Source organism: Argiope bruennichi, chromosome 3 (assembly GCF_947563725.1).
Source record: "Argiope bruennichi chromosome 3, qqArgBrue1.1, whole genome shotgun sequence".
NCBI classification, from domain to species: domain Eukaryota; kingdom Metazoa; phylum Arthropoda; class Arachnida; order Araneae; family Araneidae; genus Argiope; species Argiope bruennichi.
In genome coordinates this window covers 58,323,009-58,341,657 of record NC_079153.1, presented here as the reverse complement: position 1 = coordinate 58,341,657, position 18,649 = coordinate 58,323,009, and the positions used below count along the sequence as shown (strand labels likewise).

Genomic DNA, 18,649 nt, shown 5'->3' with positions numbered 1-18,649 from the left:
GTTTGAAGAGATATATCTCAAAACGATAATTCCAGAGCAGAACATATGAGTGCTGGTAAAAAGCTCAAAATCATTGAGTTTTGAAGTGGTAAAATGCAATACATAAAATGAGGAATCGTGCTTAATAATCTGGATAGTCAATTTCAGAATTAAGAATTCTAGATCATTTAATTTTCAAACAAAGCTCTTCATTCTCGACTGTATTGAGCTATTCATTAATTGGAATCGAGTACAAAAGAATTATTCAGGACTTTTTACTTTATTTTGGTGCTTGAAAATTGAATTTTTAAAGGCATCTTGGTATTTCAAACATCTCTGTACTCTAAATCTTTATCAAAAGTAGAAGAACAGTTTTTGCTTCATCGGAACTCATTTTGTACCCACACAGCTATGCCTGCGCACTCGTAGTGTAAATAAAGCCAAATCCTCAAATTGATCAGATTCTACTTATGATGCAATACAGCCAATAAAATAATTTCTGCATCCATCTGTCTACCCATACGGAAAGGGCAAACAAAGCATACTGATTGAAATAGAAGATATAAGGGGACCTGTTTCTATGTGCTTGCAGAAAAGAAAGTAGAAGACAATTGAGTTATACGTACTTGTAAGTAAAAGGCTAGAGAGCATCATGCAGTATAGATATAAAAAAATTTCTTATTTATATTTTAGCAATGTAAAAACTAAAAAAACTGCGCCGGCAGAACAGAGTTTAGAAGGCTCCTTTTCACAATCGCATTCATAGAAGACAAAAAAAAAGCGACTTATTTATATTTTTTAGACGACGAAGAATAGAAGTCAGAAGGATCCTATTTAAATGTGGTGCAAAGTAAAAAGTAAAACGTCCGATTTATATTGTAGTGAATAGCTGATAAGCCAGTTAACAACTACACTGCACGAGCAATTGCTTTTGTATCGTGGTCACGTTACTGGACTGCGAACCACAAGGTCCCAGGTTCTATCCTCGCGCATCTCAATTCGTGCATCGGTAACCTCAGACGATGAATCTTCAACCTTCGTACAGATGTTGTGGCGCCATCTACCCATAGCAAATCAAAGTCGTCAGACTCACTTGACGCAGCAACAACAATAACTTACACACGCTACTCAAATGTTCAAATGGTTACCGGCGCATTAAAATCAACAGCTAATACATCACCACTCAACAGCCATATCGTTCGACTCATTGGAGGGAGAGTCTGTAGTGAATAGCTTATAAGTCAGTTAACTGCTACGCTGCACGAGCAATTGCTTTTGTATCGTGGTCATGTTATTGGGCTGCGAACCACATGGTGCCAGGTTCTATTCTCGCTCATATCAAAATCGCCACAATATGGACTTGCCGAATTGTTAATGCAATACTGGAACGTTTACATATTTGTTTTGTCATACAGTATATTATAATAAATTAATGGAATTTTTGCTATACTTATGGAAGTTATTAATAAAATTCAATTCAAAAATCAATCGGAGATTTAATATGTAATTTGTACAGAGATCCTCAAGTAAAATAATAGTTTTGTCATTCATAAATATGGAACATAAAAATGTTAAGAAAAAAAGAGTTTTCTGCAAACAAGCAAATAATTAGCACCAATTCACAATGTTTCCATTACCTGCAAGACAAAATACTTAACTCGACTTTATATACCTGATTTATGTTCAAAACTTCCTAGGGAAACATTTTATTTAATATCCCAGTTATTTCCTTTTAAAAGCAAAATAATCGATTTTTTAAAATACATGTTTTGCAGAGAAAATTCGAATATTCTACCAAAACAAGCTGTTTAACATATTAATCGTTACAAATGAGTACTTTTGTATTCAATGAATATATAATGATTTATGATTAGATTATCCATATTATATTTGCTCTATAATATGATCTTATATATTTTCATTCAACTCTATATTCTTTCATGTGAAACCTAAGACACGTGCTATATGTAATAAGACGCATATAATAAATAGAATATACTGATCTAGATGGTGTCTTTATTGTTATTTTCAAGCATTAAACTAGTTCCCACTACTAGTTTCAAAACTTATTTATAACTTAATTAACACTAAACAAGTTATATTACGGATCTTTATATGCTACTTTTATTAAAATTTAAATTATATTAGCTTCAAATAATTGACTTCCTCTTACTTTAATTCAACTGGAATTTTCCCTCGAGAGCTGTAAAAAATATAATCCCCTATCTTAAATATTATCTTTCCCTTATAATAAGCTTATACAAACACTGAGATCCACTAATAGTTAGCATTCTAATGTAAGAGAATTGCAAAATAGCATAATGTTATGAATATAGTTTAAAAGATCAATTTTTCTAACTTGAATAAAATAGCTGCAGGGTCCATAATAAGATTCTAAAGCCACATCAATCATTGTAAAATAAAGTTGTTCCTTCATTTTAGAAAATTCACAAAGAATAAACAAAAGAAATATTTTTGAATAATGCCTAGAGTAATTTAAATCCTAATAATTTAAAAATCACGAAAAGTAGTTTCACCCAACTCCATCCATGTTTTTTAATCAGTTCGTAGATCCTTTACTTTGATAATATTGTTTTTCTAAATACACATTTCTTTTTTTATAATCTATGAAGCTCTACAAACTACTGTAACTTTTAAAAAAAATTGATGAATTTTTTTGATTAATATTTTTTAAGCTAACAAAAAAATGCCAAAAAATAAGGATTTTTTTTTGTACCGAAAGTAATAGTTAATATCTTAATTGCACAGGCAGATTTTAAGTTTTTAATCACAAAAAGAATTCACTTGAGTACTACTTTAGTATAAATATTTGCCTTTAAGAAAAGCAATTAATTTAAGCAGTTTTAGACCAAAAAAAAATCTTTTTCAGATACTTTTTTCTTAATAAACTGTGGTAAGTATAATAATTTAAGATATCTGTGGATACTTAATATTTTATCAAAAGATTCTTTAAATAAGATATTTATTTTTCAAGTTTTTCAAATGAAACCTCGATGAATATTTTAAGACAGAATGCATTATCTTCCACATAAAACTAGGGCAGCGGTGGCCTGGTGGTAAGGTCTCGGCTCGCGAGCCGTAAGGTTTCAGATTCGAGACCCGCTTCCACCTAAGACCCGTCGTGTAATGTGGTCTGTTGCACTTTAAATCCTTCAGGACCCAACGTCCTCCCGCTCGTGTGGTGTGGAGAGAGGGGGAGTTCAGATCAGGTGTTGTCCTCATCATCTGACCGCAATTCAAAATTATGAGATCCGTCCAAAAATAGCTCTAGTGTTGCTTTAAATAGGACGTTAATATAACTAAACTAAACTAAACTTCATAGAACTTGAATGCAACCTAGGATGTTTGAAACTGTGATAAGGCTAATCACTCTACTCTTTTAGTTATTAAAAATTAGAGTAAAGTGTAATAAAACCATATGAATTAAAAATTTTTGAAAAATACACATCAATACTGTGACTTTTTCAAATGATCAACTAATAGACTTTATCGTCCATCCCAATTAGTTATTTACATATTATCTAAATCACAGAAACATTGCCAACGTCTGTGTCTTCAGATCCTTCAATATTTTGAATGAATATAATTCAAAATGATTTCGCCCAGAAAATATACACTTTACACTGTTCTGTTTGTTATCCTTTAATTAACTTCTGTAATTATCTATTTTATATTTTTATTCATATACATGTAATCTTATTTTCTTTTAAAGTAAGAGATAATCTTCTACACAATATAAAAGCTTACTTGCTAAAATTATTTGAGAAGCCCTTCACTAGAATATTGTTAAATAACAGAATAAATAATTGAAAATTGTGTCTTTCTTTATATAAAATCTTCGGGATGCAGTTTAGACGATATTTTAAATGATATCTCATCCTATGATTTTCCAAATTCTCCCCAGACAAAATATCAATCCTTTTAATAACCTTTTATGACAAGATTTTTGATAAATTTGAAGGGCTTTCGGATTACTAAGATAAGCCTTCTATTCTGATACTACATAAATAATACTTTTTTGTATGGATCTAGTAATTTTGTACCAAAGTCAAATGACGAGGGAAATTCCTTGGCTGGTTGTCTTTCTACTTGTGTTAGAACATAAATTCTTGATGAATTTCATGTTCACAAAATTAATTGCACAGTGGATCGCCTTTCCCATTCTGAAGTTACCTGAAGACTGCTTCAAAGCGGAATCCTCCAATTTGAGCCATAGTCATATGACAGGGTCTACATTAGAATCGATGGTTTCCTACATTAGAATCGACGGCATATTTTCTCGCCTCTTATCCTAATCAGGTTGAGTCGCATTCAGGTCCCTAAATGGGACACAAATAGCGTGTAGTGAGCCTTATTTTTACTGCAGAGAGCAATATAGCAATTTATGAAAAAGAAAGTGATACTAAGAATTAGGATGCACAACATTTAGAAGAACACATATTCCTTATTGAAAACTAATTTATTTCGTTATTTTCTCACAAAGAGATTTCTCCTCCCCCCCCCTGCTCCCTTCCGAAGTTCAGTTAAATTTTAGTAATGTCCCGTTTTAAAACAATGCTAGGGATATTTTAGGATGGATCTTGTTTTTAACCCCGGTCAGGTAATGAGGACGACACTTGATCTGGCACCCCCTATCCATACTTCCTCATCACACAATGGGGAAGACGTTGACCCCGACGTACTTAACTCCCCCGCCGAAAGTGAATGTTATGGATAACTGGAATTATCAGTTGTTATCCTGTATGACTTATGCATTAAATATTGTACTATATATACAAATGCGTTACAAAGCGTAGTAAATAATTGAATTACAAAGAATTAGATTAAATAATACATTTTCATTTGTAAAAATTTGCAAAAATCCCCCTCAATTTTCAGTTGGACAGTGATCGTAATTGAAAAACCAAAAAAGGGTTTTTACAGAGCCCAAAAAAGCAAAAGAACTTCACATTGAACAATTGGATTTGATAGAAAGCAAAATAAATATACACCTGACAAAATACATGACAATACCAGCAGAATTATTGACTTCTTTACTTCTTTTATTAATACTTCTGAAGCTTTCCCACTTTTTGTCTCACACTTGTCTTTTCCCATCCATTCAACTAAAACGTTGTTTTAGCTCCCCTACAACTTTCGTTTATTTTTCAGACTGAAGAATGGAGCGAGAGAGGAGCAAATCTCAATCCATCTCTCGGAATCTAGCAGCCGTCTGCCTTCTATCAGTTTTTGTGGGAAGCTGCGCCCTACTTGGAAACACAAAGGCGAGAGTAAGAAAAATAGAATCTTTATTTTTTCTAGTATGGTACAATATATTAAACCTTTGATGAACCCGGATGTTACTTCATTAATACTTTAAAGATTAAGGAAAATAACACTTCCTTAGAAAAAAATGTATTAATATGCTTCAAATTAGAAAAGTCTATATATAATTAAAGCATAAATACTAATTTTAAAAAAAGGAAATGAAATAAATATTAATCGAAATTATTCTTGTTATAGCAAGCTTTGTAAGTTACTACATAATAAAGGTCCCAAAATTAACATAAGATTTGAATTTACCACCATTCGTGCAATAAAGTGTTGGTAACCGTATTAAAAAACCATTTGACAACTGATAGTTTAGAGTTAGTAAAATTGAGTGTTACACGATAGAAAACAACGTGTTTTGATGTTGAACAATATTTCAAAAACAATGAAAGTCTGGTAGTCACAGCTCAAACATTTCAGAACTGGCCCCTAGATCGCATGATTTAACACCATCGGATTTATTTTTATGGGGTTATTTGAAGTCAAAGGTCTGTGCCAACAAGCCCACAACCACGCATGCATTGAAGGAGGAAATTCAACGCTGCATCAACGAAATAAGCCACATTTATGCAAAACGGTCGTAAAATTTCGGCAAAAGAGTGCTTATGTACCAGCAAAGCCGTGGCGACCATTTGCCCTAGATGTTATTCGATACATAACCCAATCTTGTGTACTTTACAATTCAATAAATATATAACAATTTAAAGAAAAAAGTACACTCTTTATTTAATTCAAATCTTGCGTTAATACATTGTTCTAACGTGTAACGCTCCATTGTTTCTGCCCTAAACTATCAGCTGTCAAATGATTTTTTTTTATGTTACAAATACTTTATTGAAAGCGAATATTGACAAATTCAAATCTTTCGTTAATTTTGTGATTTCGTTAATTTTTTTTAGCTTGACATATTAAATGGTACACATCTTCAAAGCTTTAAGAAATACTAGAGTTTTTCAGTTAATGACTTGAAAGGTTTTGGTTGAGTTAATAATTCAACAATTCAGACAGTGTACCTTAAAGTTATTCCTGCTATTAGGTTATAGGTTTTCCATCAAAGGAGTAAGACTTTGACATGGTAATTTCTCAAAGTAAGACTTTGACATATTGGATCAAACAAACTGTTTATTACCAAAGTGTCAACTGTTCAGAGTTTAGGAATCCTAAGCAAATTAATGATATTCTGCTGCCTTGTCTGGAAGAGAAGATATATAACCATTAACCTCACTATTTAATCTAAGACAATAAAGGACCTCAATATATTAAGATTATTATTTGAAGTTATATTCTTTAGTTATTTTGCTAATAGAGACTGTTTCACTGTTGGGAGGAATACAGCAAATTTTTTCACTTTCTCTTATTAGCATATTAGGTCTTTTTTCAATATGAATTCAGACATAGTATTTAATTTAAAAAGATTAAAATAATTTTTAAAGTTCTTGAAAAAATTTTGCAAAAGATATAAATGGAAAATATGCAAAAAAGACAAAATTTCTTACGCAAAACCATGAAGAAATTATTGCAAAAATGTTTTATTATTTTCTTGAACCCATTCACAAATAACTTTTAAAATGCTTAAATGTATTATTACTTCCATTTAGGAATTTAAGAATTTATTGAAGTAATGTACGATATAATTTTGACTTTTAAAACGTTTTATTTACAAAAGAACAATTGGGCAATTTACCAGTTGGATCCTTACACAGTACGCATCCCATATTGTGCCTATAAGACAACAGAAGTTAGAAAAATATATAATTGGACGCATTAATAGCGTCACAGGCTGTTATCCTAGAAGCGCAACTCATGGCGAATATTAAAATGAAACTATGTTAACTCAAAAATTATAGCTGATAATGAAACAAAACCAATCAATCAAAATCAAAATCAATTGACAACCAGTCAATTGTCAATCAACCTGTAACACAACAGAGTGAAAAAAAACATCAATGTAAATTATCTGAATTCTTGGATTATTAACCCACAGAAAACTTTTTCAAATAGTTACTCATCAAAATCAATCAATCAAATTACCAATGAATATAAAATGGCCCTTTGATTACACTAATGTTTCTATCAAAGATGAATATTTCAAGAATACAATTTTAATATAATTAATGATACATAAATCAAGAGCATTGAATAGCAGTCTTCTTCTCCATTATATTTTGTTTTGTACAATTCGCTCAGTGAAATTTTACGATAATTAATGAATTTCCATATATTATAAAATATCATTCATTTCTTGGTAAAGGTATTATAGCAATCGTGCATACACTTCGAAAATCACATTTCGGGATCTTTAATCAAATTGTCAATGCATGTTGAGAGCAAATGTGTATTTGCTGCATACATAATCCTGGTAGTGCTACATGCTTATGAAATCTACTTTTTTCGCTACCTATCACAGTTTTCAAGAAAGAAAACCAGCTGGTGTGCTGGGGAGAGGGGGGTGCCAGCTCAGGTGTCGTCCTCGGCATCTGACCGCGGTTCAAAATTACGAGGTCCGTCCCAAAATAACCCTATTGTTGCTTCAAACGGGACGTTAATATAACTAAACTAAACTAACTAACTCGAGAAAGAAAAAAAATACTTTCTGTTAGTATTCGTCGCTAAGATCGCCAATGTTAATCTCAGCTGATAATTCATAGCAGCTTCCTAAAAGCAAACATTTCTTCCGCATTTCTATTAAAATAAAAATATGCTATACAATAATATAACTAATCAAACTATATAATTACAAGTAGTATGTGAATACACAATTGTCTGCTACGATAACTATCATGCGCTCAATAATCCCTGGATATACTTGAAATTTGCATTCTTTCTCCAATTTCAAATCACACTTAAATGATGACTATTTTAATGGTACTTAAATTTTTAATGCAACTAATTTTAATTAAGATTCGATTTCATCTCTTTAAACCTGACAACTTCCTATGCTCATTAAAAGGCAGTGAAATTGAAAGGTAATTCATAAATGCAAATAAACAAAATTTAATGCCAGTGAATAAACCACTTGTTCTTTGAAAACATCGACATTAAAACCATTCAACTGTAAAAATTAATTTTGATTTCATAAAGATAACACATGAATTCTATTCTCACAGCCTTCCGTTCCGTTTCAAACCAGTCTTTTGTTCTTTATTTCTTTCGCTTTGCATGCTGTTGTCTCGAGTTTCTCATCGTATTGTTCTGAAATTTTAGATTATCGCATTATTTGCTAATTTTATCCCATCATTCAAGAATCCAGCCCTTCGACAAAGTAATTACATTCTATATAGCCTTTATTCAACCCGAAAAGATGTCTTAATCCTTTGCACTTTCCTTAACAGTAAAAGCTTTTTGATGAGGTAAAATAGGCGAAACGGTGGAACAGTAACACTCTATGCATGCTCGCTTCGGGGATAAATTTCCATGGGGGTTTAAGAAAAGGTGATGCTAAAAGGGGCTTTATATCCGTTAAACATCGAAACCAAACTTTTCTCAGTGAGTTCACACGCAAAAATGAGTACAGGTACTTTTATATTTTGTTATTATATCATTAAGATTAAATAATACAATAAATATTCAATTTTTTTTTGTTACAGCCACTTCTGAAGTTTTGCTTCAATTCCAGAGACCAGTTTGTTGCGGTGAGTTTTTGTATTTTATTACTTCTTTAATATGTATTATCAAATGTCTGCTAAATTATTTATTTTCTGGGTGAAAACTTATGAAAAGTGCCTAGAAAATTCGTAGCTGTTGTTGAATATTTATGAGTTGTTGTTAAGTCGAGTTATTTATGAGTTGTTGAGTTAATATTTATGAGTTGTTGTTAAGTCGAGTTATTTATGAGTTGTTGAGTTAATATTTATGAGTTGTTGTTATGTTAAGTTGGTAAAAATTTTCTTATTCCTGACTTATCCAAGCGCAATTTAACAATTAAAAAAAATGAAGTGGGCACTGAAATTATTTTAACTTTTCAAAATTCAATTAAGTAACCAAAAGTAATACAATTTTCAACTCATTAAAATTCTTATTTCTATTGTTCATTTTTATAATTTATAATACATAAGATATTTTATTGAGTAGCATTGGGCTTACGGAGAACTCTCTAATTCGAAGAATACTAATTCTGTATAAGCGGGTCTGTGTATGTAGCTGTTTAACAACTCTCGTTGAACTCCTACTATCGGATGCAACGAAGTTGCGTAGTTAATTCCTGGTATATTTTTGTGACTAGAATTTTCTATCCAAATTAGAATCCTCTTACCTTGTTATATCTTAACTATAGTAAAGAAGACAGCCATTTAATTAGACAATATGTATGAACTTATTAGTCAGTAAGTTTAAACCACTGAACAAGTCATGCGACAATCTGTGTGTTCAAGTGGGCGTATAAGTTATTTCCCCTCATTCTCAGAAATGCCATTTAATGAGATGCAATATGCCATTTTAATGAGAATATAATGTTTAAATTTCTTTCGGAATCTTATAACGATTTAAAAATGTAAATTTTTTTAATGAATTTGCTAGTAGAGCGTTGCCCCCTCATGGCTGATGGCATAGCCCAGTGTGAATTTTGATTAGATTCACTACTTTTATGTATTTGAACCACTTTTTTTAGTCACTGCTGTACTGTATCTAAGCGGATAAGTCCTCATCTAGTTCATCTATATCAATTCCATTTCTATAACACATTGTACGTTATTTCTGCTATGTTGTTTGCCGTATAATATCGTAGTAATGTCGTGGAGTATTTTATGCTAATAGAGAAACACTGTCCCACTGATGATGCACTTCGAGAAGATAGGTAAAAAGCATCTAGAGTTCAAAAGGCTGTCATTATGACAAGCTTTCAAAAAGAGTCCGCATGCGTACTTCAATATGGGACATTCATCTAACTAAATAAACCTTTTTAAGAATCTATTTTTGATGTATATTGATACGTCATTTATTAATGGTGCTGATCTTGAACAGAATTATTTTATCCTTTTTAAGATTGTAGACAATTGTAATTAAATGAAATGTATAATATTTTTATTAGTAGTAAAACAAAATTTGAATAAAAAATAAAAAGGAAATTTATAATATCACTTTTTTTAAACAAATGATCAAATTATCTAAACTTTTTAAAGTCTTACAAGCCTGTTGTCTTTTTTTAATCGCAGAAAAATTATTATTAGAATTCATAAATTACGCGGTTCTTAAAAATTTTACGACCCTCGGCTATATATATCTTTAATTATATTTTAAACACAATTAGATTATTAGTTCACATGCGACGAAAAATATGCAGTTTGGAATTTGTGATAAAAAAAATTCGAAATAATTTTTTAAAAAATTCTACGAAAGTGAATAAAATATCTATAATTCAACAACGTTAATAAATATTATTCATCGTAATTGTATTGAATTATGCTGAATCAAATTTGTAAATGCTTTAAAATTAGTAAACAATTAATTACTATTAGTAATAGCAAAATACTAATTTTTTTTAATTAATACAAAGTTTGTAGAAGCTTGAAAAGATATATGTGAAAGCCATTTAGGTACCAGAATAAATGAACTCATTTTTCTTAATTACTTGTAATTTCGTAAACACTTTTCGGTTTCTGCCATAGAATCTTAATTAGCAAAATCGGTATTAAACTAAATTGGGGAATATAGTTAAATGAAAACTAACGTAATTAACATGAATGTAATACGAAATAAACTAAAATAAAATTGTGATTAAGAAATTAAATGTAAAGTAAAAATAAAGATAAAATGTATTAATAGTAAAGTAAGGAGGTATTTAAAGTAAAGGAAAAAATTAAAAACTACAAATTGTTTGCCATAAAATTTATTACATCCTTTAATTAAAATAATCTAGTTTATTTTTAATTTCTTTACATTAATACTCTAATTTGAAACCATAACTAATTTATTTTCATTTTAAATCAATTTTTAATTCTTGTTTTAAAAATATTGACTTTTGAGAATAATAAAAACATCAATTATTTTCAATTATCTCAACCTTTAAATGAATATTGTACTTTAAATCCTCTTCAATCCACATTGTGTATTTTTAGTTTACTCAAATACGTAATGAGCTAATACATTTTTTTTATATCCTATTGCAGATTAATACCAAATTAATACCGGTAAAAGCAAACTTTTACAGCACGCGTAATTTCTTTCTCGTTAACATCATTAACATTATTTTCATTTAATATTTCAATTAATATATAAAATAAATGCATTTAATTTGATTTTTTTATACTTTTATGACATTAGCAATTTGACTTTTTTTTCTTTCTAAAAATAAATAAATGAATGAACAAAACTTAATATTAATCAAATAAAAATATTAATTATAAAAATAAAAGAAAACTTTAAAAAATGCTAGAAGAATTTTGGATAAGTAATAAAAAAAATCGAATATAGTATTATATATTTCGAATTTTAACAATAAAGAAACAAAAATTTGAAGAACACCAGCCCATTGTTTTACAAATTTAGATAAATAATGTTAACCATACATTTTTCACACTATGATCTAATTTGCTTTTTTTTTCGGCATTAAACTAAATAAACTAACTAGCTATTTTTCTGTGTAAATACATTGATTATTGCCTTTTGAATCAGTAAGAAAATCAAGGGCTCTTATAAAAAGTTTTGGGAAAAAAATATTTTTATATGTATTCACAATTATAACTGCTCCTTTTATAGTTTTACAATATATTCGTAACATTAATAAAAAAAACATCCAACAATTTTGTTGATCTTGGAATCAGAAATATTCCTTTAAAACTTGTCGATTATTATAATTTGACTGATAAATGACACAAGTTATAACAGACGTGAACAATCGTCAAGATAAATCTCGCAAGTTGTAATTTGTTACAACTTGCCTAGTGCTTTAATTTTGAACATTTTTATTGATTTATAAAAAATATTGCAACTAGCAAACAATTTGTAGTAACATTAAAACCTAATATTTAGACAAAATAAACGGATAAAAATATTTTTAAAATCATTAACTATCTTATTTTAAATAAAAATCAACGAAATAATTTTTTACTCCATTAACTAGCAAAAATGGCAAGTGCGTCCATAATCTTATACAATCTGTTTCGTCATTAGAATCAAGTTAAGCGAAAATTCTGATTTAAAATTTAAAAACAACACTATTTAGCGTGTATTACAACTTACTTCTTTTACAGCTAGCCTCTAACTCTCCTATTACTAAATTTGGTTTTGATCCAAGAGCTGATGAGAATAGTATCCTTTCTGTAATTAAAAGGCATTATTTTTTTTTCTTTATATTTAAAAAAAACTAAATTAGTTCTGTACATTATAATTAATATACAGGGTGCGTCCTCAATCCATACAAACTTCAAAATTCCATAATATAAGAGGCAATGTTTGAAAAAAATTTCCATTTGCTCGATTATGAAAGGAGAGATGGATTTTTTTACACGTATAAAAAAAAATATCAACCGAAAGAGCGTGAGCACAAGTTCGACTAAAGCATGTTATGCAAATCAGGTAAATACAAATAAAAAATGAAATAGACCGCAATAACGTTACATTGTGTATTTATTTTAAAATAAAAGATGTTCAACATGATCACCACCATGACCATGCATTAAGCAAGTGAAAAGCATCACTACACCTATTACAGCTGAATGTCAATGCCACCGACACTCCGCTGGATGGCATCTTTCAGTTCCATCAAAGGAGGAGCTCACGAGATTTTAAGCATCCTCATAACCAAAACTCTGCCGGCATCAAGTCTGGTAATCACGAGGGCCACTTAAATTTACAACCTCGGTTTAAAGCTTGATCTTCAAGGAAAATTTCAATAGGAACGTCTTGACTTCATGTATAAAGTGGGGATGAGCACCATCTTGCTTAAAGGTGATAGCTAACGCATGCCTTTCCTGCAATGTAAGCACAGAATGGTCACGAAAAAGCATAAAATATTGTTCTGCAGAGATTTTCAGGTTTTTATTTATCTTAATACAGGACAACTCTCTTCAATAAAGAAAGGACTCAGAATAAAAGAAGCGATGGAGCCACACCAAACAGTCATATGAGAAGAATATAATGGCTTGCCCTGACACTTATGAGGTATCGAATCGCCCAGATTCGACTGTTTTACTTATTGATGTCACCATGCAGTGACAAATGTGCTTCATCCATCCACATAATGATCAGCAATCATTGTGGGTAATGTTTCATTTGTGCTAGCGCCCCTATAACAAAGTTTAATCTTTCGTCTGTATCTCCCGAGAATCTTTGCGCAGATACAGATCGATGATTCTGGAATCCTTATTGTTCTCCTGATTTACAAGCAAGCATTGCTACTCCCTGTTGATGTTTCGACTGTCAATTCTTCCCTGATACTTATTACAACATGGGTGCAGTCTGCACTCAAGGATGGTCGTGGATGGACTTCAGTTCGCGGACAATCTTCCAAATTCCTAGTTCCTTCAAAACGTTGTCATAAATTCGGTATCCCATTCAATCAAATGGAGTAGTTTTGCAACTTAGTTGAGGATAAATCATTTTTATAGAAAAGTTTAACCGCCAAATTTCGCCTTGGTAACGATAGTATGCTGCTGGGATCGAATAATGAATCCATTTATCCATGCTTTACTGTTAATCTGATTGGCATAAAATGTCTCAGCAAAATTTGTGAGCGCCCTCTTTCGGTTACTTTTGAGATTATTTTTCATACTGATTATTAGATTTTTTTGGGGTGGGGGGATGGGATCTAATAACCTTTGATTATATTTGCGCAATCCAAAATTTTATCAGCCCAATACATTTCTTTTGTTACGAAATTTTGAATTTTTTATAAATGACACACCTTATTAAAATAAATAGCATTTTGCATTTATGTTATTTTTATGCTCCTTTATTTATAAAAACGTGTTTCATGTTTGTAAGGATGTAATTTTGTAATCGGTTTTATGCTCACTTTCTAACGTTCCAGTGTTTTTAAATTTTGCATACATACTTTCTTGATGACGATACATTATTCATTTTTTTTCCATTTTCTTTGATATTTTAAAGAATATTTCATATTAGTGGCGTGAACTCTCAGGAAAGATTATATAATATTTATAATAATTAATTATAAATTAAAGTCTAAAAATCATAAGATGATTTAAATAAAACTAAGTCTTATTTTCAGCAAACACTAATCAAAAAATATATTTTTGAAAATTATTTTCTTTAAATCCTTTACTGCATTTTGCTTATGAACTAATAAGAGAATATGATTGTATAAAATCAGTATCTTGGTAACCTGGAAAATATATACTAATTACGCAATAACGAAATAATCTTACATACCATTCTACCTTATTTTTAAAAAAATAAAATATAATGGCATTGAACTTTGTTAATTATTCATGGTCGAAATATATGATATCAGTGCTATCAAGTTTGTAAAAAAATGGCTTTCTTTTGTTTATTTAAAAAGAAGAGAGAAGAATTAATATATCGCTAACTGAAATAGTTAAATCTAATATAAACACAGCCAAATAAATTTATAATTAAATTATTCCAATTCCAATTGAGACTTCATAGCAATAATTCTATTTCTTCGACTAATTTTTTTTTTCCTAATTTAGAATTTAATGTTGAAATCTTAATAGAAAATAATATTCTCCTTTTTAATAAGGAAAAAATATTCCCTTCTTCCGTTTACAATCGAGTATTTATTTTTTAAGTAAATAAAAATGAACAATTTATCTGATAATGTTGTTAAATTCTTGACACATTTTAGCCGATTAAAACTTAACGCATGAAAAAAAACCTATTTTATTAGATTTATTTTTTTATAAATAATTGTTAGAATTCTTCATTAAAAATGTGATATCGGGAGAAAATTCTTGAAATACTTCTAGTTTTTCATCGATCCATTATTTTTATACTCTGGGAAAATGCCTTTCAAATACTTTTTCGATAAAGTTCTCGTCCTTTCTAATTAAAAAGAGAGTCCCAAATGTCCCGCTTGTTATTAAGAGCTTAAAAGTTCTTAGAAGAAATTCAATTTTAATTCGTGGTATCAGCTATGACACGTATTATACATCTGTTTCGTATTAAAAATTATTGTTTCACCCTCCGTCTTCGTAAATGAAATGATTTATTTATGTTAAAGAAGGAAGTATTATTGTGTCCTGTTGTTGTCTTTTTTATTTTATTTACAATAAATCAAATAAGAAAATTTTCAATGCGAGCTTTAAGTAAATCATAGAGTTTCAAAAACTTTAAAAAAGTATTTGCTAATGGAAATGAAAAATTAATAGAAATTATTCAATATAAAAATTAATAGAAATTTGCCATATAGTCAAAAAAAGATTATTAGATGTGTATTAATAAGAATTCTGATAAACTTATCCTGAATTCGAATTTTTGGTTATTATATTGCAATCTAAAGTAACATTTTTACATATTATATTTCTACAAATATAATTATTATAGCTGAAAAATAGGATTATTGGTAAATTCATTGTCATAAAATAGAGACCAGCATGTATTTTTCATTTAATCTTTCTCTGAGATATAAAAAAAATCAATCTTATATTCTGATTGATTCGAATTCTGATATACTTATTCTGAGTTCGAATTTTTTTGTTATGAAAATACATTCTAAAGTAACATTTGTGCATATTACATTTCTATAAATATAATTATTATAGATTGAAATTAAGAATATTGATAAATTCATTGTCATAAAAAAGAGACCAGGGTGTTGTTTTTTTCATTTCACATTCCCAGAGAAATATAAAAAAATTCAATCTAATAGTTCAAACTTGTTGAAATTAGTCTTAAAAATATGAAGGAAAAGAATATAGATTTTTTTTAAATGCCGAATCTCACCTAGATTTATTGATGAAAGCCCAATTTCATATAAGCTTACAAACAAGAATGAATATAAACACATTTTTTCAGTGCTTGTTCTTAATGATTTTTAAGATTACTTATGCTCACTTAGTTAAAAATTCGGTAATCTGTTCTGGTAATCATATTTACTTAAAATCTTTATTAGAAAATAATAATAATGTAAAAACTGTTACTGAATGCATAATCAAAACTACGGTATAATAACAGTAGACCAAACCTTCTTGAATATTAAATTTGTTTATTTTCTTGAATATTAAATTTGTTGCGTTTATAGTTTCCAATAATCCATGATTTATAATTTATTCTTTATTTTCATGTGTTTCTGCATGATGAATTATCACCCTACTTTGATATGCTTTTTCACTCACTTTTTGTTTTGTATTGTTTTTTTGCTTACCAATAACGATGTAAGAGAAGACATGAAATTGGCATTTATTTGGCTGAAATTTTAAAAACTCACAACGCAACACTGAAGAAATTTCTTATTATTGAAAATGCTTTCCATCGACCAAAACACCTGACATTCCGGAATCGTTGTAACAGCAAATCCGTACAGGTTAATCCTTGCGCATTCACTTCTAACAGGAAATGCTGACAAACGATACTCATTTCGCAGTTTCATCATGAATCACTTAGATATCTAATATCGCATAATGTCTTATACATTGGGAATTGAATCTATTATTAGGTGTTGGAAAATCACGAACGTGATGTTAATTTTACTCAACAAGTAAGTTAGTCTATTAATTTTAATAACATTTTTACTAATAAACTACCTTTTACAATATCACTTATTATTATATTAATTTTAATAATCTTTTTACTAACAAACTACCTTTTACAATATCAATTATTATTATATTAATTTTAATAATCATTTTATTAATAAACTACCTTTTACAATATCAATTATTATTATATTAATTTTAATAATTATTTTACTACTTTTTACAATATCACTTCAACCGGAACATACTTCTTGAAGCTTCAATGGGTGAGTTTAGTTAAATTATATTGACATTTCCTTTTAAAGCAAAACTAGGGCTATTTTGGGACTGATCTTGTAATTTTGAACCGCGGCCAGATGACGAGGACGACACTTTAACTGGCATCCCTTCTTCAAACTTTTACACCTCACTAGAGGGAAAATGTCTGGTCCCAACGGATTCAACGTGCACCAGACCCGCTTGCACGACGGTTCTTCGGTTGAATCGGGTCGCGAACCTGAAGCCCTCGAGGCCTTTCTTCAATGAGATAAACTTTTTGGAAAAATCCTGCTGTTACATAAACTCCAGAACATTCTACGCATTTTCTAATAGATGGTTAAAATGACCTTCTAGCATAAGAGAAGCAATATACCTTTCTTCTGAGTTTCGCAAGATCACAGTTTCGTAAATTAAGATTAAATCAGCGATTCTCAACCTTTGGGGCGCGGCCCCCTAGGGGGGCGTGAGCACACTAGAAGGGGGCGCGAGAATATCCAAGAGAGAATATTATTTAAAAAATTGATTAACTGACTGAAAGGAAAGCACACATACACATAGAAATCAAAATACATTTCGACATATTTAATAACTTATTAAAGTAAAACAACATACTAAATTAAAACAAATTTAATCATTATTAGTGACTCCCTGGGGTTAGCAAAGTTTTTCAAAGGAAGGCTCAATATTAGAAATAGCCACTCTCACTTATGCCGAGATCTATATTTGTCTTCAAAGTAGCCACAGCAGAAAATCAATTTTCTCAAAGGTAGGATGTTGAAAATGGTAATAGAATGCTTAATGCCCTTGTTTTTAGTGCAATTAAAATTATCTCCAAACATAGCTTCTACAATTTCAACTGCTGCTGGCAAAATAAGTTCTTCACCAATGGTGTAAGGTTTTTTATATGAAACTGGCTATTTTATATGAAACTTTGTAAGATTCAATTAAAGCTTTTTTTTTTTTTCACAGACAATTTTTTTTAAAAAAATTATTTTTGGTTTTTATATGATTTTAATTTTAATTCGAAGAATTATCTGGGTTTGTTGACGTACTCACTATGAAGCGTTTCCAAATATCGTGTATTAGGTTTCATGCTGCCATTAGGCCAACATTTTTGAGCAAATGATACACGGGAGCATTTCTTCCTCATTTACTTCAGTACTGGTAAACCCAAAATTTAAGCATTCTTGAGAATATTCTATTTTCGGAACCACGCTCGTCTGTGTACTTGTTGATGCTTGACTGTCGTCTAATGCTCGCTTACTTCCGCTTAAAAATTTATCCATGAATCTGCATAAATCTGCTGCCGTAAATATTTAATATGATGAATTGCAATTAACATGAAAACATATATAACATACACATTCACGATATATTCGATAGAGATAGATTGTTAATGTCCAACAACTCTATAATTGATTTTTTTCTTTCTCGCATAAGAAATTAAAATTCTCAACAAAAAAATGATC

The 18,649-nt window shown here is 29.7% G+C and overlaps 1 protein-coding gene across 1 annotated transcript in view; it reads left to right on the top strand.

Moving 5' to 3' along the window:
• The window catches only part of LOC129964063 (uncharacterized), a 48,059-nt gene that overhangs the window by 11,396 nt on the left and 18,014 nt on the right, over positions 1-18,649 (top strand). The window contains exons 2-3 of the mRNA XM_056078736.1: positions 5,152-5,270; positions 8,898-8,942. Coding sequence (XP_055934711.1) covers positions 5,160-5,270; positions 8,898-8,942 — 156 coding nt within the window. The 5' untranslated portion in view covers positions 5,152-5,159. The remainder of the gene's footprint in view (positions 1-5,151; positions 5,271-8,897; positions 8,943-18,649) is intronic.